The following is a 20,648-nucleotide window of genomic DNA, read 5'->3' as shown; positions in this document are numbered from 1 at the left end:
CCGCATGTTGGTGGTTGATACCCGAGTCGCACCCAATGTACGTCATCTGAGCGCACTGAGCTGTGATTGGCCAAATGGTTTTTGCTCATAACACAGCATCTATTTTCAACATGTAAACAAACATTAATTATATTTAAAAAGCGCGTAAACTAATAGTTTTTTTGGATGGGGAAACACGTTTATAAGTAATACGGGTGAAATATATGTGATCATTAGAGAAACAGTGACTTTTATATTTAGTCCCCGAGGCTCTCAACAATAGAGTCAGCTGGCTCATTCATGTCCACAAGGTCCTGTTTGACGTGGAGGCTGAACTTTGGTGCTAGAACAGCAGGGAAAGGACGCGCTCCATAACGAGCGCCATTATCTCCCTTCGTTTTCGTAATTTTCTGTTTCCATTTGTCTCCACAAACTCACACGCGCGGAGTCCCTCCTTCACGTTGTGTCAGGAATGTTCATGTGTGTGTTGTATTGATAACGCGGGTGTGTGTTTCGCGTGTGACATGTGAGTGGACCGATATGGAGTAAACCAGCGCCGGGAATGGAAACACGGTGAAGATTATCATGGTGAGTACACAACCGCTTTTGTTTATGTATGTATTTGTCAGTATAGTACACGATACTTAATCACTATTACACATCGGGTTATATCCTTAATATGGGCACAGAGCTGCTTTCCTAATATCTTCAGTGAATTTGATTTCCCTTTGATGGGTGTCATGTTACTTTCTATTATTAAATAGTATAATTATTAACTAAAAATGCAATTATTTAGATAACGCCAAACATCATGTGTTTGGATTTTATAATCATATTTTTGAAAGATTACAATTGCTTTTTGTTGTCATGTAATCAGTCATATGACTTTCCAGAACAATTTAGTATTGTCTTCACTTGCTTTTATGTTGAAAACATTGTGGATGGGTTATTGGCTGCCATGGAGCCTGTTTTACAGCTGGAGAGAAAATACTCTCCTGTTGGTACATCAGGGGTCACAGTTTTTCCTCAACTGGCACAACTATACCCTTCAAAGTCTCCCTGATAATATGAATACAACATTATGATAACTCAGAATGAAGTAGTATTTCTTTTGGCCACATCCAGGCGGACCCAGAGGTGTCAACACAGAGTGGGGGCTATGATGTGGAGCTGTTTGTGGACACTCCAGACTATGATCTGGTCTGCACCATATGCCAGGGGGTCCTCAAGTGTCCAGTAAGAGCTGCATGCCACCACATCTTCTGCAAGAAATGCATCTTACAGTGGCTGAAGAGGTACTGAACATGACATCTATCAATGAGAACCGTTATAAATTGTACTGCATTTGACTGTTATTCATGTCTGGTCCGTGCAAAGGATTATAACTAACTGTTTTTTATCCCCTAAAGGCAGGAGACCTGCCCTTGCTGCAGGAAGCCTGTAAACTCAAGCTTGATCTTCATCATGTTCAAGCTGAGCAAATCTATTGGACGCATGAAGATCAAGGTAGGAAATGGAAAATATAAGTTGGACGTTTGCATAAATTGTGAATAGTGTAGTAAAACATATGTGTACTGTAATTGTGATTCGCTCATTTTAGTAATTGAGTAGCTACATTAGAGAAAAAGGAGAACTCCACCAATAACGTGGCCCTACATTATCTAGCCTTGAAGCTCTGGGGATGGGGTCGGTAAAGAGATCCAGTGTAGATGGGTGTTTTAGTTTAAGAAGAAGAAGAAGAAGAAAGTATCCTTTATTAATTCCCTTGGGGAAATTATTCTCTGCATTCAACCCATCCTTAGTGGTTTTATTAATGTTGAATGGTTGTAGTCAATATTTGGCTCTGGTCTTTTAATGATAATATATGTAACTATAGTGTGACTAACGTTATTTTCAATTAATATGCATTATTTTGTCACTTAATCAATTAGTCTATACAATGTCTATTAAATCACTTAATACAGTTCACGAAACAGAATGATGTCATTTTCACACAATTACATTTTTTGACAGCATCAGTTATTTTTTCACGCAAAATAAATGATGAGCTTGTTTGACTTCTCAACAGTTTGTAAGATAAAATAAAACACTGGTTGAGAAGGATGTCATGCTTCAGGTATATGTAAACCATGTGTTTTGTAGCTATACTGACATGTTCATGTTTCTCTGTATCCGGCTGCTTACAGTGTAAGAATGAGATCCGGGGTTGTGCAGAGATCTTCTCTCTCTCGGAGCAATACTGTCACAGCATGAGCTGTCTGTACGAGCTCATCCCCTGTCCGTTCCAGGGCTGTCGGGCACAGCTCCTCCGCAGGGACCTGGACACCCATGCACGCCACTGCGAACACTGGCGTCAGCCCTGCCACATGGGCTGCGGGACGATTCTCTCCCACCGCACCCAGGCTCAACACAACTGCTACAAGCAACTGAGGCAGGAGTATGAAGCCAGGCAGAGGAACCACAGGGCCATCGCAACTACCCTGAAGAGGAAGATGAGAAGGATGCAGAGCACCATGGCCCACATGAAGAGGCAGATAGGGCTGATCTGTGAAAGCCTGGAAGTGATGGACGATCTGCACGAGGTGGAAGAAGAAGACCTTGGAGAGAGCAGCAGCTCTAGTGGGACTCCTATAGCAACAATAGCAACGACTGAGGGACAATAATTGGCTGCTGCTCTGTATAATTTCAGCATTTGTTTATTTCTTCTTTTTAATTTTTTATATATAGATATATAAATAAAAAGAGTGAATTAACAATCTTGTGCTGTAGTTTCATCTTTCTTGTTAATACAGTATTTACCGTTCACACTGTCATACGGATCACCATTCATGAGAATTAATGATGCATCTCTCCAACAAAAAATAAATCATGAGGTAAGGTCAGGTTTTATTTTTCAACAATTTTACTGAATAATGCAAATCAAGGTTCAATGCAAATTAGCATAAGCAAGTGACTGCATACAGAATAAATATATAAAGGCAGAACAATTATAAAATGTTGGCCAATCAGTAATATGCAAAATAATATAATAATAAATATAATATGTTTAATGTTTCAGAGCTTTTAACTGTAAGGAAGCCTCTGATAATGGCAGATTGTTTTATTTATTTAGAAATGTATCTCAGACTGTATGAAACAAAGTCGATAAAACTATAATCATTATGGCATAGTTATTTTCCGAATAAACTGCCGCTAGGGGCAGCAGTGAGCATGTTTTGAGAAAGAGGTAATATCGCGATAACATCTTTGACATAAAAGCCGGCGAGACTTCATGTCGGTCTTCTTCCTATTCAAACGATCACGTAAGTTGAATGCAGACGAATCCCTCCCGATCAAAATCGTGCTTTATCTCACGCATCCTTCTGCTAAACACACTCGTCAAATCAACCAAATGTCTCTTGAATATGTTATTGCTAAACCCTGCTAGTATTTACGAGAATGACGTGACAGAGTTTGAGATATTATTAAATCTTGAACGAACGATGAACATGGCGGGGATGCTCGTTTTGTGTGAGATGCTAACACAAGCTAACTTGAGCTTTAGAGGGTTATGAGGGATATTATATGACCTGTATTTTTTTTTTCTGCAGCAAATGGCGGACGACGCCGGTGGTAGAGGAGGGTTTCGCGGAGGTTTTGGAGGGGACCGTGGCGGTTTTGGGGACCGTGGTCGCGGCCGGGGCCGTGGACGCGGTAGAGGCCGAGGCAGGGGCCGCGGTGCCCGGGGCGGCAAGGCCGAGGACAAGGAAGTAAGTTGAACGTTCACTAATGTTTATCAAATGATTGTTGTGAAACAATAACATAATCATTCCTAATATCACCAACTATTATTAACCGAGATGCTCTTGGCTTTTGCTAGTGGATGCCCGTCACCAAGCTGGGCCGCCTTGTAAAGGACCTGAAGATCAAGTCCCTGGAGGAGATCTACCTGTACTCCCTGCCCATCAAAGTAAGGAGGGTGTGAGGATGAACAGCGACAGGCTGCCAACTTTTAGACTGATGTTTTTTATACTAACCGGGTGATGGGTCTGTTGCATGCAAATAAGTGCATTCGTGGTCTTTTGGTGTGTATCATTTGCCCCAATATGTGCCATCATCACATTGGAGTCAAAGAGACACAGTTTTGAAAGTGATTCTGAGAGTTTGTTAAAACCCGGGTCCTTTAACTTTCAAGTTGAGACATGAGACACTTTTTATTTTTAAATGAATGATTTACTGAGTATAAAATTACTTACCTGGTTAATAATGGAGTTCACAAATACAAATTAAACAACCTCTGGATTTATTTTAGAAGTGATTCTTGGCTCTGTGATTTTGAGTATTAATGCAAGTATAGTATCGTCTATATTATGCATATGCAGTTGTATTATAATTAAGGGTGTGGATGTGGCATCAGGATACACTGTTAAATGTGTTTTTTTTAACTCTTTTCCTGCAGGAGTCTGAGATCATCGACTTCTTCCTGGCTGCTGGTCTGAAGGACGAGGTGCTTAAGATTATGCCCGTCCAGAAGCAGACCAGGGCTGGTCAGCGCACCAGGTTCAAGGTGAGTGTCATTCATTCTGTAGTGAAGGTCTTATTGTATGAGTTATGTTATTGTGCCATAGTGTTGCTGGCCCAAATGTGACCTTATTGGCTTTTGTTTACAGGCCTTTGTTGCCATTGGTGACTACAATGGTCATGTGGGTCTGGGGGTGAAGTGCTCCAAAGAGGTGGCTACAGCCATCCGTGGTGCCATCATCCTAGCCAAGCTTTCCATTGTCCCCGTGAGGAGAGGTTATTGGGGTAACAAGATCGGCAAGCCCCACACCGTGCCCTGCAAGGTGACTGGCCGTTGTGGTTCCGTGCTGGTGCGTCTCATCCCTGCACCCCGTGGTACTGGCATCGTGTCCGCCCCCGTTCCCAAGAAGCTGCTCACGATGGCCGGTATCGATGATTGCTACACCTCGGCCAGGGGCTGCACCGCCACCCTCGGCAACTTCGGTAAGAGTCTTATGATCATTACGTATCTGAAGCTGTTTATCTGTGTTGCTGGTTGTCTGTCTCTTCGCTCTGCCCAGCTTCATCTCTGCAGTGGTGTCGTTATCGGGAGAGAGAGTATTGCAATGCACGGCAGTGAGACTGTTTCAGTGATCTCCTCCATCCCCCTTTGCAGTGCTCAACAATTTTACCCAAACTACTGCAACCCTTATTATGCATGGAGCTCTATATTAAACATCTCATGGTTTATTTTTATTTCTTCATCAGCCAAGGCCACCTTCGATGCCATCTCCAAGACGTACAGCTACTTGACCCCTGACCTGTGGAAGGAGACAGTCTTTACAAAGTCTCCCTACCAGGAGTTCACTGACCATCTGGCCAAGACTCACACCAGGGTGTCTGTGCAGAGGGGAACACCTGTCCCGCCCCCGACTTCCTAAACTTTTTGTACAAAGAATCGTTGAATAAACGTTCTGAAACAAAATGAAACCTATGTTTTTGTTATACTTGTGCTGAATTCATCTCAGAGCGGGGATGAGAGGAGATTATTTTATCATGGCCTCGGTTAGGTACAGGTGGATGTGTAGGAATTGACTAGTATGCAATATCACATTGGTGTTGACGAAAACAAATGGCTAATGGTATAAACTAAATGGGATTTTTTTTTTTAGCAAATGAATAAAAATTTAAAGTCTTGCTTGTCCACATTAGTTAAATGGATCCCACAAATGAGGGATACATTTTATAGGTGGAAAACTATTACTGTAAGCTACTCTATAGCAGTGGTTTTCAAATGGGAGGGGGGGGGGGGATCCATCACAAAATAATTAAGGTTGACAAAAACATCATGTAGAGATTGGGATGATATTGTTTGACAATAACTACTGATTGATTATAAACTTGAAAAGTCTGATACAAATACAGCAACGTTGTCAACACACAGCTGTGATTTTGGTCAAAAACAAATCTCGTTTTATGAATTTGTCATTGTACAATGAGGCTTCAAAAACATTACATTAATGCTAAAATTACTTATGGGTGACAATGTTATTAAAGTCCTATTTCATAAACTGAATTTGAAATATTCTCTCATCGGACACTGGCACTATCATTTTCTTTCAACCTAAAATTCTTTGCACTGGTTAAGGTACTTTGCTGAAAACATTTCACAGGTGGTATGTCACTGAAATAAGGTTGAGAACCACTGCTCTAGTATCTGGTTGTTTTAAGAAACTTGTGCAGGGAAGTCACTTTAAGGTATAAAGCTCCTGCACCAGCCTTCAGTTAACGGACTTTAATAATCATGCAGTCATAGATGACCGCTGTGCAGCATTTTGTGAATGATGGAAAGGCACCAACAAGAGTATCACATTTTATTTTACAATTATTACACAGGACAGATAGTAGGGAACTGTTCTTAAGCACTCGGAGCCTGAGCAGCCATCATCCGTTCTTTTTGCTTCATTAGACATTTCCTCCCGCTGGCGTACGCTCCCAGGTCTCCATCTGTAAAGAGGTTAGGAATTTAAAATGTGGTAGCCAAGCGACACAAGACATGCCAATGTCAAAATAACTTAATTTATTAAAACATAAGATTTCCCAAAGGTGATTTTATTTTGTTCAATAAAAGCAACATGACACGTAGGTTTCCTGAATAATTCCACATTTTCTTCTCTACACCACATATCCAAAGTGCACAATACTTACAGCGAGACTGGAAGTTGTGGGTCACCTCAGTGAACTGCTGGATTTCATTGGCACAGTTCTGCTGGTAGCTGGCTCCTTCTCTCTGCTGGCAGGCCCTCATACGCTCCTGAACCACCTTCACAATCTCCTGGTCCACTTTGCTGTGAGGTGAAAAACACCACACGGTGACACTTTGATAGTGGCACCCTGACATGTATGTGCATGAATTCACTATCGAGTAATTTTAATAAAACACTTTTTTTTAAGCCCACCATTATCTCGTAATGAAAGAACTATTAAAAAAAGGCATGACAAAAAAATTGTGGGTTGCCTAACGCTACACCTATACTATGTGTAGCAAACACATGTGCACTTTCGAATGCGAAGTGTCGCCACGAGATGCTGCTATAAATTTGCATCCAGTTCATCCCAAAGGTGCTGGATGGGGTTTAGGTGAGACCTCTGTGCATATGGAGTCAGATTGATGAATGCACGTAGTATAATTCACAAAAGTATTTTGTGATTTTTATATAAATTACTCCACAAAAAGTTATTTTATATAAATGTAAACAAAATCCTCATGAAAAAAATTCACAAATAAATATCTGATGCGCACACACAATTATTTCTTGTTTTCAATAAATGTAATAGCAATCGACAAATATGTATTTTAAAGGATTTGAAACTTTGAAACTCTTTGAAACTCAAAAAAATTATATTTGGCTGTAGATACATTTATATACAAACTGCTTGTCGTGTGAATACATTTGTAAATCTGTTTTTTCTTCTACTATTTGTGTGCAGAGATGCAGTTATATATATAAAAAAATAAATCACAACATTTGTGAATTCTACTGTGTGCAATAATTAATATTGAGATATTCAAGAGATATATGGATACAATTATCTACATTCTTAGCCCTGTAGCCTTCAAGTGTCCATCAGGTACTGTGCACACCTCTGACAACACACAACAGCTCATTATATTTTATAAAAAGCTCCAGAAACTACAACATGCCCATCTTATTTAACCCTTTACTCACTAGTCTCTCCTCCACTGCATCTCAGCCTCATAGTAGCAGAGGTAATCTCCCTGCTGGCAATCCGTCAGGTCAGGAACACGGCGGAACTTCTGGTGGTAGTAGACCGACTTGTTGTTGGACCGAATACTGTCAACAGCACCTAGAACAGAGAGAGAAAACACATAAGCGTACAAACATAGCCAGCGTTAAACCTTAACGGCAGACAAGGCCATGTGATGTGTCCATGAACGATGCTAGCTAGCATAACAGCTAGCTGAGCCTAAGGTGCATACACAGCTAGCTAGCTCACGCTGTCCGTTACTGCCTCACATCACAGCCCTGTAGTTTATTTGGTGTGATGTTTTGCAAGCACACACCGATGACAGCAGCGTTATGAGGTCAAATATACCAACAACACGTCTCCCGAAAACCTGTGTTGCTGCGCTGTCCTGTGAGCCCAGTTAGCTCTTGTTAGCTTCGGTTACCTCTAAATGTGGTGACAGGCAGGTCCACGGAGTAGTAGAAGAGTTTGGACAGAATCACGGCCGGGTTTGGCAGCGCCGTCTGTTTGTCCACAGCCGGAGTCTGCCGAGGAGGCTCCGGATATGCTCCTTTGTCATAGTCTGTCGGCATTTTGCCTTAGTTTGACCAGGACTCAAGATTTCCTACAATTCGACCTCGGCAATTCTCCTTTCGAGGTGGCGCATGCGCAGAAGACACAACACAATGGCGAAATAGAGGTCAACAAAAATGTAAAACCGCAATGTTATCTAGATACGTTTCATTCTCATTATTAAATTAATTGACATTTGTGACAAATATTATACTAAACGAGGAACTCAGCGCAAGTTAATTTACAGCATTTTAAAGACAACGTTCAGAGGGTAAAGGTCACAGGTGGAGGTGTTGTACCATGGAAATGCAGCAGGTGGTAGTGCATGGCTGACTATCAGCCTTCTTAAATAGTGCTCCATTATTGCTATCAACTAGTTGCCAGATAATTCCTGGAACTTAAAATGTGAAGATATAAACACACTGAGGAGAGAATGAGTGTGATGCTTTAGCAACATGGCACAGCCAAGCCAGGAGTCTCAACAACTAGCGTTAGTTGCACTAAGCTTTATTGCTTTTTAAAGAAAGAGAAAATACTGTAGCTGTCCTAAAGCAGACCAGGTGGACGTTAGTCTTGTGACAATGGACACTTTCTTTTTCCTTTCTGTCTCCTTTCATGGGCATGTGGTTCCTGTCCACTGGGCTTCCTCACCACCTCAGACCGCAGATAGTAACCTCTTCCCTCCTCCTATCTTCTCGTGTCAAAACTTGGCAGAGACTGCCTTGTTTGAAAGAGAATACAGCTCCTCAACTGGGCCAAAGACCAAATTAGAGCCCTTACACTCAGTGTCATCTTATGTGTGACCCTTACTTCAGCACTGGCCCCTCTCTCTTTCTATTCCTCGACTGGACAGAGTGTGGATATGGTCAGTGCTCCTTATACTCTTTTGCTCTTTTTTTACTATAAAGGACACATTTATTTGGAGTTTTTGTCATCTACATGTGGGTGTGGTTTATCCCTTCTTTTTTTATCTGGGTTTTTGAGGGAAGATACATATTGAAATGTAATCTTGTCATGGCTGCACCTGAGGAGACCACTTGGAATACTGAAATGCCGACTTTCTTTTTATGTGGCATCCCTTTGTTTAAGTTTTGTTTAGGATTCGGCCTGTGCTGGATTTCTGACTCACATTCAGTGTGTTACATAGAAACCAATGTAGGCAAAACACATTAAGATTAATGGACTTGACTCTATGACAGTGTATTCATTTGAAGTCCTGTTTCATTTTATTGGCATGCTTGGAGGCTCTTAATATCAGAGGATTTTAATATCTGAAGACATTTGGGATATTGGGACAAAAAACTGAGCAGAGGGTTGATTTTTACAGGACAGGCAGCAAGCATGAATGTGTCTCTTCTTAATCTACTACTGTAGTTATTGTGTTATTATGTTAATGATGTTTCACATTATTAAGGAATGGCTCTGTGTGGCTTATGCCTTTACAGTCTCATCGCAAATTCCACGCACCCCGGCATGGACACCTCGGGTTCCTGCCCCACAAGCGTTCCAGGAAGCATCGGGGCAGGGTGCGCACGTGGCCCAAAGATGACCCCAGCAAACCTGTCCATCTCACTGCCTTCCTGGGTTACAAGGCCGGCATGACCCATACGCTGAGGGATGTGCACCGCACTGGCCTCAGTATGTAGACTAATTGCAACATGGATTCATGGGAGGATTGAGAAAAAAACCTTATCTTTGAGTTGGCTGTTTGTTTGTTTGAGAGGATACTGGGCTGATAAGATCAAGTGTTGCTTGGTACCCTACAGTGTTCTTTACATATTACATACAGTTTAGCTGGAAGCATGAAACATGCATTGTTACAGGAAGTACTCAATGGTTTATATACAATGAAATGCCATATGTGTCAACTGTTGATGAATACTGACAGTTAAAATATCTCAAAAGATGAATATATTCCATTTTTCTCCCACAGAGCAAGCAAAGCGAGAGCAAGTGGAGGCGGTTACCATCATTGAGACTCCTCCAGTCATTGTAGTGGGGATAGTGGGATACATACAGACTGTCCGTGGCTTGCGTTCCTTCAAAACCATCTTTGCTGAGCATCTTAGTGACGAGTGCAAGCGCAGATTTTATAAAAACTGGTGTGTGATTAAACATTGTTCCCTTTTATGTGTGCATTGAGTAGTTGTTGCCTTGTTGACAGTTTTTTTCTTTCTTTACTGTTTCTTTTTTGTATTTCAGGTCCAAGAGTAAGAAGAAGGCCTTCACCAAGTACAGTAAGAAGTGGCAGGATGAGACAGGAAAGAAACACCTGGACAAGGATTTCTCTCATATGAAGAAATACTGTTCAGTAATCAGGGTTCTGGTTCACTCTCAGGTAATCCAGCTATAGTTTACACCTACATTTAAAGCAAAATCCAGTTTTAGAGACACACTATGCCATTCCATGTCAGTCAGACTGGTCTAATGATTGGATGCTATTCACCTATTGGCAGCTATTGAATCCACCTGTGCAAAAGGGCAGAGGTGTCAGAGTTATCCGCTCGACCACATGCAATGACAAGAAAAGTTGCCACATACCAAATCCCCCGTGCTAACTCTGACTACGACACTCTGAGGGGAGCAACTGGAAGGGGCCGCTTCAAATAGCAGTTTAAAAATAAATCTCAGGGCAGAACCTGGCTGCTCACCAGGGGTTTGCCGAAAGGAAACCTTTATGTTGCCAGCAAACTCAACTCTTAACTGTGGTGCAGGGACGTTTGTCTGTGCAGTTTTCAGCTTCAGAAGTGAGAATAAGATCAAGATGTGCCCAAAATACTTTGATCCTGTGCTAAATAATAAATCTAATTATGAAAAGACTTTGGAATTAGAACAGCTTTTTCTAGATTTGAGGACTTCCTTCAGTTGCAGTTACGTGCGTCTCCATTTCCAGATGCGATTGCTGGCCATAAAGCAGAAAAAGGCCCACATGGCGGAGGTGCAGCTCAACGGGGGAAGCGTCGCTGACAAGGTGGACTGGGCTAAGGAGCACCTGGAGCAAGCTGTGCCTGTCTCGACCGTCTTCTCCCAGGATGAGATGATCGACGTCATTGGAGTCACCAAGGGTCGCGGCTTCAAAGGTTGGCAACATGCTGTGACTATTTGTCTCGGTCCAAGGGCTTGTACGATAAAAGCAGTATTACTAATGAATATATTTATTTCTGTCTCTTTTGTGCGATAGGTGTGACAAGCCGCTGGCACACGAAGAAGCTTCCCAGGAAGACTCACAAGGGTCTGAGGAAGGTGGCCTGTATTGGAGCCTGGCATCCGGCCCGTGTGTCGTACACTGTAGCTCGTGCAGGTCAGAAGGGCTATCACCACCGGACTGAGGTCAACAAGAAGGTTCGCTCATTGATATTTTCACCCATGAGACTTCCTCTTCATCTGTTCTTTTGCAAATACGCTTTTTTTGATAATCATAGGCAACATTATTATGAGTTTATGGTTTACGCCATGTGGTCATGCTTGACGTCCTCATTGTCCTCAGATCTACCGTATGGGCGGGGCAGTGCAGATCCGGGATGGAAAGGCCATCCGGAACAATGCCACCACTAACTACGACACCACCCAAAAGACCATCACGCCCATGGTACTCTCATTTCTCAAGACGTAATATGCACTAAAAAAAGGGCTCGCTAAGATTCTGTATCTATAATGTAATAACCACACCTGCACATCACACTGCAGCTCTGCACATAGCAAGCATCATGATATATCACTGCTGGTATTATGAGTATGATCATATTTAATATATTCAATGTTGCATGAAAGAGGTTATGGTGCTCTCATTTAGTGCATGTTTTAATACTGCAAGACTTCATAGAAAATGATAGGAAATGTCTTCCTGAACACTCAATTACACTCCATTCTTTTTTATTGCCACGCCATCCTGTAGGGAGGCTTCCCCCACTATGGTGAAGTGAAGAATGACTTCCTCATGGTGAAGGGCTGCGTAGTTGGCTGTAAGAAACGCGTCCTCACCCTCAGAAAGGTACAATGTGAAAAGTCAACTTTTAGAACTCACAGGCATCTTGCAGTTTAAGTACACATCTAATGTACTGTCACAGTTAAACGCAAGATTATGTTTGCATTATTGCAGAACATGTACTGTATGTGTACATCTTTGTGTGTGTGTGTGTGTCTCCCCCTCAGTCTTTGCTCGTGCACACGTCTCGCAAGTCCAATGAGGCCATCGAGCTCAAGTTCATTGACACCACATCAAAATTCGGCCATGGCCGCTTCCAGACTGCCCAGGAGAAGAGGGCATTCATGGTGAGCGCGAGAACAGTTTGATGCACACACAAATCTGATTAACAGGAAATTCTTCAGGGGGGCATAATCACAGTTGACTCCGTCTGCACTATTTTAACACTGACCTTTGGTTTATCTGCAGGGGCCGATGAAGAAAGATGTCGTGAAAACACTGACGGAGCCTCTGACAGAGGAGGCTTGAAAGAAATTCTCAATTCTCATAGAGTAATAAAACAATATTTTGTTGTATTTTTTGTACTGTATGTAACAATACAGTAATAAAACACAGAAACACAAACATTTTAAATACACTGTGTGTGATTGTGTCATGTAAATGAACATTGGTGTTACATAATTGATGTGTATTTGTCTTAACTGGATTCATTATACATTTAAATTCAACAATTACCATAGATTTAACAGGATTTTATTCGCTGATAATCTACGAGCATATTTACATTGTTCAGAAACAACATGCAACATGAAAACTTGATCCTCATTATCATCCCCATGTTTTTCACAACCCGTAACAGGATGAGTGGATTAGAAAAGGATTTCATGGATAGTTTGTTAATTCAGCATTCTTTAACAGTGGTCATCAGCAGCACATTGTTTTGACGTGCATCTTTTATCAGTGTTGGCATTAAATTAAAAAAAGTGCTCTAACTGGTGTACAGTTCAATCATCTTCACGGTAGGGGGCACTTTAGCACCATTCTCAAAGTCTCAAGGTCGCTGCCTTGCTCAGCTGCATTGCTCAGCTGCATTGCTCAGCTGCATTGCTCAGTTGCATTGCTCAGCTGCATTGCTCAGTTGCATTTATCCTGCACTAGTTACAACCAACACACTCAAGATAAACACAAAGCCGGTACCCAGCAGCAGTCGCCTCAGAATCCATGCGAAAGTCATGGCAATAGCAGCACAGGGCCTTTTTTTAACATCGACATAATCTCATCTGTGGCCTTAAAGGGGCACTACTCCGACAGGTACTCCTGGGACTCCATGGAGGACTGGTGGGATGAGGAATGGATTGACGATTGGTGGGATGCAGGTTGGTTTTCCAGGCCGGATGTCATCAGGGGCAGATACAGATCATCCATATTGGGCATCACAAGCACTTTCTGTTGAGGGGCAACAAAGCCATATATAATATTTGGTGTCACTGTTTTTAATGACATGGAAAATGGTACTTCTCATACTCCTATACCATCACAGAGTATGTTTGAAATGCTCGTTTTGATCTTTTTCTGAACATCGACAGATTCACTGATGGACTGACCTGGAACTCACACTGCAGTTTTCTCTCAATCCACTCAGTGACATGAGTGAAGGTGACCTCCCGCTCCCCGAGTGTGGGTCGCACATGAAGGTCTAACCTGGGAGGCACACGGAAACTGTACCTGAGAGGACAGAATGATAGAAAAAGACTGTGTGAGAAAAGAAAACAACTTTTAATTTATGGCATAAAATTACTCTGTAAAGTGAGTACCATATCCTATCAGTAGGGGGAGGTGGGATATTGATGGCCAGAGTGCCAGAGAGCTCCAGGACCTCAACGCTGAGCATCAGAGGCATGTTAGACACCTCAGCTATCTTCTTCCTGATGTACTCGTTCTCAGTGGCTTTCTGGAAGTACTTGGACTTCGCTATCTTGTCCACAAATCTCAAGATCTTCCTACTTGTGCTGCCACCAGTGTGCCTGGATGAAGGATTAGGACAAGGGCAGAAATGCAGTGTAGGGCTGTGAATTTGAAAATGACTGGGATTAAGGCAAACACATCAGGTGTTTTCATATCATATGGAAATCACTTAATTTACAACAATTTCTTGGCTTGGAAATTACTAATTACTTCAACATGCAAGTGGTTATTACAACTGTCAAGTTTTTCGAAAATCTACAATATATCCAAATATGCATTCCTGACTTTGAAGGACTCCACGCACATTCACACATAAGACTCTTGGTAAATAGGATATGACCACAAATTCAGCACACTTACAGGTGTATAATCCATGATGTATTTGATCTGTGTGATAATTTACCCTTCAGCTGCGACCACTGTGCTCTTCTCCCCTAGAGACGCCTGCAGCTCAAAGGGGAGGGCTTCCTCTTCATCAGACGAGCCTGCACTGGATGACTCTTCATCACTATCTGCCAGTACACACAGCCTGGGCTTAGAGCTGAAAAACACACCAGTAGTACCTCTTAATGCAAACCACTGAGCTGAGGAGACTCATTCCTCCTCAAGCTTCATCTATTGAGGAATATGAAATGGAGATGGGCCTCACCCCACTTGCTTGGTCTCTTGGATGCTGTGAGCCTCGTCCTCTACATCTTTACCCAGTTTACAAAGGTTCATCTTAGTCTCTAGGGACATCTGAAGGCAGCCTGTGTACATCACCTCCATCTCCAGCCACAGGCCTTGGAGAAAACAAGAGGGCGACAGAGGGAGATAAACAGGTAGCAGGTAAGATCAGATCTCTGAACAAGCATCGCGTCTAGATCTGGCCTGGCACAGTGTTGTTGCAGAAGGGACATTAGACCAACAGGGGATAGCTCGGGCGTGTTTGTTAAGTAAGATCCGTCAGGGCCAACAGGATTGCTAATCTCAATGGAAATCTTTTAGGGTTGGTGCGATAAACTAATAAAACTAATGTGATCATGGCCTGAGCTGGCTGCAGGTTTGTGTCTGAGAGAAGAAATTCAGGTAGAGACTGTTGGGTTAACTTTATTAGTTGACCCCTCCACATACAAAGTGGTACAAAAAAAGAAAGACTAAAGAGTTTACAGCCAAGCTGGTGGGTTTGTTGGGCTTTACTTAAGCACAGCGATGCTTTGAGCCCCCCATCTAACATGGCGATCATGTATAAATGAGTACTTATTCAATGCAATATGTATGGGTGTAAGTACACACAACTGTACCTCTGCGGTCAAGTGTTGGCGTGGAGGTGCTGAGGACTTGAGGTAGACAAGTGCCCATGTCCAGATCTGCCAGCGTCAGCTCATTCATGAAGTATGGCAACTTGAAACAAGACAAACACCTTTAGTGAGTAAACATGCTGCGTTCATGTCAGACATAAAATCAGCCATATGAAATCTGAGTAAAACAAACAGAGAGGCTCCACAAAGGAAGCTAATTACTTAAAAAACTAATGAGCGAGCAGTATAAAACCTGCACTGTGTGTGTGTGTGTGTGTGTGTGTGTGTGTGTGTGTGTGTGTGTGTGTGTGTGTGGAACAATATAGTAAAATGATGGTGTGTGTCAAAGAGAAGCGCAGGAAATGAGAAATGAGATGCTGCAGTGGCATCACTCCCACCTTTGCAAACAGAGGGAGTGCATTATCAGCACACACACACACACACACACACACACACACACACACACACACACACACACACACACACACACACACACACACACACACACACAGAGTAAAAGAGAGCTGCAGCTAATGTCACATCTTATGACCTTGTGCACAAACCAGCGTTATTGGTCAGGCTGTAACATCGAGTCGAGAATCATCTGACCTAAAGTACACTCACTGTAGCCTGGCCGTGTCATTAGTCAGCGTGACCATGATGATGCTGCTGCTGATTGTGTAAATATGAAGATGAATGTGTATATAACAAAGACGAAGAGCATCAGTTAAACCAATCATTAAAAACTAATCACCGTCCTCATCCACTCTCACCTTGATCTTGCTGAGTTTTTTCTGGATCTTGTGCGCCACCTGATCGGTCCAGTACCTCTCCCGCAGGAAGTCCCAGAAGATCCGTCCCACCAGGGAGTTGACCCAGGTGGGCTGGCCCTCTGCAGAGTGTCCCTCTGCCACTGAACCTGCACTGGGCTCCTCTCCTGCTTGACCTCCAGATCCATGCTCTTCATTGTGAGTCTGCAGTGAAAGCATTTATGTTTGCCCATGCATCTTTCAGAGGGTATATGACCCGATAGGACCGAGATGCAAGGTACCATTTCTATGCTAATACATCCTCTAAACACCAGCACAGACTGCCTCTATGTGGGGTGCCAATCCCGAACAACCCAAACCAGGATTAGCAGCTCTGCACTCAGTTCCTATTAATATCCTTCCAGGCAAGTGATACCTGATATTTCTGCACACTGACATTTGGTCTAGTCAGTAGGGATGTGTTTGGCTGAGCCAGTGTCCTAGACAAGACTGGTTTAAGCGCAGAGCAGTACAGATAAACAGTAGCCGATATTGACCTGCTCTGATCAATGTGAGGCATGTAGAGTATTAGCATGACAAGCAGAGGATCAGTAGCTCAGAGACAAAGTTGTCATACCTGCTCAGGCTGTAAATGAAACATATGGACAGTTATTTTCCTGCAGTGGAAGCTATACCTGATACTACATCTTAAAAATACATCAAAGTGTTGCTCATTGACCTTCTTGTGGGCTGTGGGGCTTCCCTTGTCACTGTTGCAGGGGCTGGGGGTGGGATTGCAACTCTGCGGGCCAATCATTTGAGTCATGAAGGTGCTGTACTCCAATAGCGTTCTTGTTTTCAGAGCTCCCGGCAAATCGTGCAGCTCCTCTGTGCCTTCTCTAGCCACGTCTTCAGCACATGGCATTTCTGAGTGACAGAGAAAAGACAAGCACAAAGTGAGTGGGAGGAAGGAGCTGGTATATATAACGCAAGGACTCACAGAAACAGTCAAATTCTGCATGATCATCAATCTGTCCTGAACTTGATTCAACAATGAATGTAAGTTTTAAACAAGGAAGGGATGTTGCAGAATCGCTCCCAACCACCATGCATTCAAACACCGTCTTACCTGCATTCTCCTCTCTGCTCACACTGCTCTGGGCTCCAGCCCGGGAGGCAGACAGGAAGTGCTGGAACCACTCCTCCTTCTCTCTTCCTGTGCGGCCAAACAGGTACAAGGTGACTGGAAGCTGGTGGTCCGGGGCCGTGTGTTTCTCTGGCCTTTCTTCCTCCTCCTTCCCTTCGACCACGCTCTCCTCCCCTACCTCCCCCTCAGCCAGAGTGACGCAGACGGGGTACTTCTTGTTCCAGATCCTCTTACGAGCCAAACCGGGTGGCAACAGAGACACCTGGGATGAAATGAAGCAGAAAGAAATGATTAAGGAAAAGTGTCATTTTCTTTTTATCAATGTTTTTCTTTCTACAAGAGATGCCGGCAGCCAGACATTGTGTTGACAGTTTGTCATTGCCAAAGAGCTCCCCACATTGATTAGATTGTGAGCTTTATTCTATCACCCTACTGGAAGCGACTGTAGTCTGCTTCAATATGATTCTGGGACAGCGGCCGGGTCAAGTTTATTCAGACTATCAACACTTTGGTCGTAATCCTTCAGGTCTTTCACCTCCGTGTTAGATGACAATGTGGGTGCTGAGAGATGAGAGTTCAGGCGAGAGGTCACCTTCTCTTTTTCTCCTCTCTGAGGAACATGAGGACCCAGAAATTAGAATATTGTGTGTGTATATATGTAACGTACTGACCTTAGAGTTAGCCAGCGTGTAAGTGCGTGAACGCAAAAACACTGCTTCGTGGGGCGTCTCGTTGAACGCTGCCCACCGGGGGATGTTGGTACGTGGGTATGCCAGGCGCAGCTGGCTGCCCTCCAGGCTGACGTAGACGGAGTGTGTGATGGAGGGGTGGAAGGTCTCAGGGTCGTAGCTATGTGTCTCATTCATCCAGCCCTGGAAGAAAATGATGACCCCAACACAGTCACAAATCACCTTCTTCCTTTCAAAATGTATATTATGAGCTGGCTATATTTAGATGTGTTTTACTGACTTTGTGTTGTTGTTTTTTTAAGTGTAAATCTAGCAAAAACTCTACTCCGGCGAATTAAATTCACAAGAAGTGCTTTGAGAAAGCTATTATCAAAATAACGCGCTCTTTAGATACCGAATCTGCTATCCAAAAAGTAATTACGTAAAAACAAATCCATTAAGCACCACTGACGGCACTATCATTAGAGCTCACATGGCTGCTGTTGCTCGTTGTTTTGATCTCTCAAACATTAGAACTTGAAGCTCATTTCCATGTAGCCAAATCTGCAACCGGAAAACAGAAAGAGGCTTCTGGCTCTGTGCTACACTCACATGTGTAACACACTCAAGAGAAACAGTGGAAATGTCGCCGTGTCACTTTTATGTTTACGCCTCTCTCTGTTGTGTTTAACTCATTCGTTACCTCTAGGATTTCTGGATCTGTCAGCTCTCCATCCGGGGGCTCCATGTTCAGGGATCTGGATTTGCCTAAACCCTTGTTGCTTCTGGCAGACGAGCGTCGCGGAGCAAACATGAACACTACCACCAGGCCCAACATAAAGCCACATGCAACCCCCACGGACAGACCCGTCACATAGGAGGGCAGGGGCAACACAAAGAAACCATAAGCCAGAAGACCCACAGGGAAGAGCCAGTGAAGAGGCAGCGAGGAGCCTGGCACTGTGACTCGAGACTGGGTGTAAGTTCTATGTGTCGTCCCACTGGATCCATTCTGGAGCTCCACCACCTGAATCACGTCTCCAGAAGTGCAGATTTCTAAATAGCTGTCACCGCTGTGGCATTCTGGGGAGTCAGAGGATTTTGTCGAGGAGCTCTTTTGGAGTCTTCTCAGAGGCGTGTCACACACACCCCTGAGCTCACCTTCAGCTCTCCTTCGGCACCTCAGGTCTGCATCTTCGCTGCCACCGTCTCTCCCACAGCTGCCTTGGGAGGACGGTGAGTCTCCGCCACCAGAAGCCCTCCCTTGCTTTGGGCTGCCGGAGCTTTCGTCCCCCATGATCTTACTCAGCATGCTCAGCGGGTCCTGCATGGCCTCGGAGAACCTCCTCCGCGTGTCCTCTAGCTCAGCAATCAGCGAGCTGCCACGGGGCTCAGCGGGAGGCATGCCGCCAGCAAAAGGAGGCAATACCCAGTCATCATTCTCATCCAGCTCGTCTGCTACCGGCCTGGCTTCTGGGATTTTTGGATGGGTCAGCTGCTTCCAGGGATGCAAATGCAGCTTGGAGTCTGACTTGGAGAGGTTGACCTCTGGCTCGACCCGGCGGGAAATCTCGGTGCTCAGCGACTTGACAAGGCTGAGCAGAGGTTTGCCGCGCAGGGAGCTGCTCTCCCTCGGCTCCAGGTCTGTGGAGGAGGATTTCACAAGCTTGGTGGTGACGAGCAGGTCTGCCGATGATGCCGATGGGTCCGCTAAAGAGCCCGGGGATGAGGGGGAGTGAGACAGAAAGGGAGGCTGGGAGCGGTGACTTAGGCTCAGGTCCAAATCCATCCCCAGGCTGAGGTCAGGCTGGCTCTCCCTTTTGCGTTGCTTGTCTTTGCAAAAGGCCACGATGGGACCGTCATCGTGGCCGTCCAGGCTGAAGAAGAGCTTGCTCTCTTCCATAGCTGGCCCTCAATCAGGAGCTACTGTGGGGATGTGGTCGACCAAACGGAGTCCCTAAAGACATGGCGCATGGCGCTAGCACTTGGAGTCTTTAACTGCATGTAGACTTGTAACAACATCCTCTGGTATCTTATAGTAAAGCATGTTGATGAATGCTGGATGTGTGGGAAGAAAGAAAAAAGGTTGGTGGTTATTTGAGCAACTACATTTCTTTTTAAAGGACATCACAACATTTTACATCTGCTGCTCTAACCTTCCCCCGTTCTTTCTCCTTTGTCCTTTTTACTAGTGTATAGTTCACACAAAGTATGAGATAAAGTAGGGGTGGATGATGGCTTTGTTTCTGGAATTATCCACAAGTAGTCATTAGCACAAAGACTTTAATCCCACAATCGGAGCTAATCGCAAATTAGATACAGTGATCCAATCTATCATCCTCATTTGTGCCTAATTGACACAGTTGTCCTATCCGAGGAGCACTAAAAGATACAATAATCTTTTCTCTTGTGCTCCAAGCCGTAGAAGACAGTTTCTTATTTACATCTTTGGACAAGATTCTTGCAGATGGTTCAGGGATTAAAAACAGCAAATCTGCAATCACAAGATCACGTCTCCCTGATTTAAATAAACAACAGGAGAAAGACAACAACAACCCGCCGCACCCCTCAAGATGAACAAATATATTTTTGCAACTTATATTTACACCCCGGACTCTCTCACACAGTCCAATT

The 20,648-nt window shown here is 43.8% G+C and overlaps 5 protein-coding genes across 5 annotated transcripts; 3 read left to right on the top strand and 2 right to left on the bottom strand.

Moving 5' to 3' along the window:
* Window positions 1-4: 4 nt before the first annotated feature.
* LOC306750234 (RING finger protein 151-like) lies at window positions 5-2,632 on the top strand (the record flags this gene model as incomplete). Its single annotated transcript, XM_079233629.1, is given in 5 exon segments — window positions 5-37; window positions 1,105-1,274; window positions 1,389-1,485; window positions 2,166-2,609; window positions 2,612-2,632. Coding segments are annotated over 5 exon segments (765 nt in total).
* Window positions 2,633-3,269: 637 nt separating this feature from the next.
* On the top strand, window positions 3,270-5,459 carry rps2 (ribosomal protein S2). The gene is made up of 6 exons (XM_079232672.1): window positions 3,270-3,281; window positions 3,570-3,728; window positions 3,839-3,928; window positions 4,418-4,525; window positions 4,629-4,962; window positions 5,227-5,459. Exons 2-6 carry the CDS (start codon window positions 3,573-3,575, stop codon window positions 5,397-5,399), a joined length of 861 nt encoding a protein of 286 aa, XP_079088798.1. The 5' UTR covers window positions 3,270-3,281; window positions 3,570-3,572; the 3' UTR covers window positions 5,400-5,459.
* Window positions 5,460-6,324: 865 nt separating this feature from the next.
* On the bottom strand, window positions 6,325-8,359 carry ndufb10 (NADH:ubiquinone oxidoreductase subunit B10). Its single transcript, XM_079233516.1, has 4 exons — window positions 8,153-8,359; window positions 7,689-7,827; window positions 6,667-6,806; window positions 6,325-6,465 (listed from the first exon to the last, which is right to left on the bottom strand). The coding sequence occupies exons 1-4, from the start codon at window positions 8,298-8,300 to the stop codon at window positions 6,377-6,379; spliced, it is 516 nt and encodes a 171-aa protein (XP_079089642.1). The 5' UTR covers window positions 8,301-8,359; the 3' UTR covers window positions 6,325-6,376.
* A 765-nt stretch (window positions 8,360-9,124) lies between these two features.
* LOC306749772 (large ribosomal subunit protein uL3-like) lies at window positions 9,125-12,842 on the top strand. The gene is made up of 10 exons (XM_079233100.1): window positions 9,125-9,145; window positions 9,726-9,918; window positions 10,214-10,382; window positions 10,483-10,618; window positions 11,174-11,360; window positions 11,462-11,622; window positions 11,768-11,869; window positions 12,176-12,271; window positions 12,433-12,552; window positions 12,674-12,842. The coding sequence occupies exons 1-10, from the start codon at window positions 9,143-9,145 to the stop codon at window positions 12,731-12,733; spliced, it is 1,227 nt and encodes a 408-aa protein (XP_079089226.1). The 5' UTR covers window positions 9,125-9,142; the 3' UTR covers window positions 12,734-12,842.
* Window positions 12,843-12,955: 113 nt separating this feature from the next.
* Window positions 12,956-19,917, bottom strand: LOC306749771 (testis-expressed protein 2-like; the record flags this gene model as incomplete). The annotated part of the gene is made up of 11 exons (XM_079233099.1): window positions 12,956-13,651; window positions 13,810-13,930; window positions 14,020-14,229; window positions 14,574-14,711; window positions 14,820-14,952; window positions 15,454-15,553; window positions 16,224-16,424; window positions 16,939-17,126; window positions 17,329-17,608; window positions 18,018-18,218; window positions 18,718-19,917. The coding sequence occupies 11 exons, from the start codon at window positions 19,915-19,917 to the stop codon at window positions 13,505-13,507; spliced, it is 2,919 nt and encodes a 972-aa protein (XP_079089225.1). The 3' UTR covers window positions 12,956-13,504.
* Window positions 19,918-20,648: the final 731 nt, after the last annotated feature.

The sequence above is a fragment of the Taurulus bubalis genome, assembly GCF_910589615.1.
Source record: "Taurulus bubalis genome assembly, chromosome: 17".
In the NCBI taxonomy this organism is placed as follows: domain Eukaryota; kingdom Metazoa; phylum Chordata; class Actinopteri; order Perciformes; family Cottidae; genus Taurulus; species Taurulus bubalis.
The sequence above is the reverse complement of the archived record's forward strand: the minus strand, read 5'-3'. Positions and strand labels throughout refer to the sequence as shown.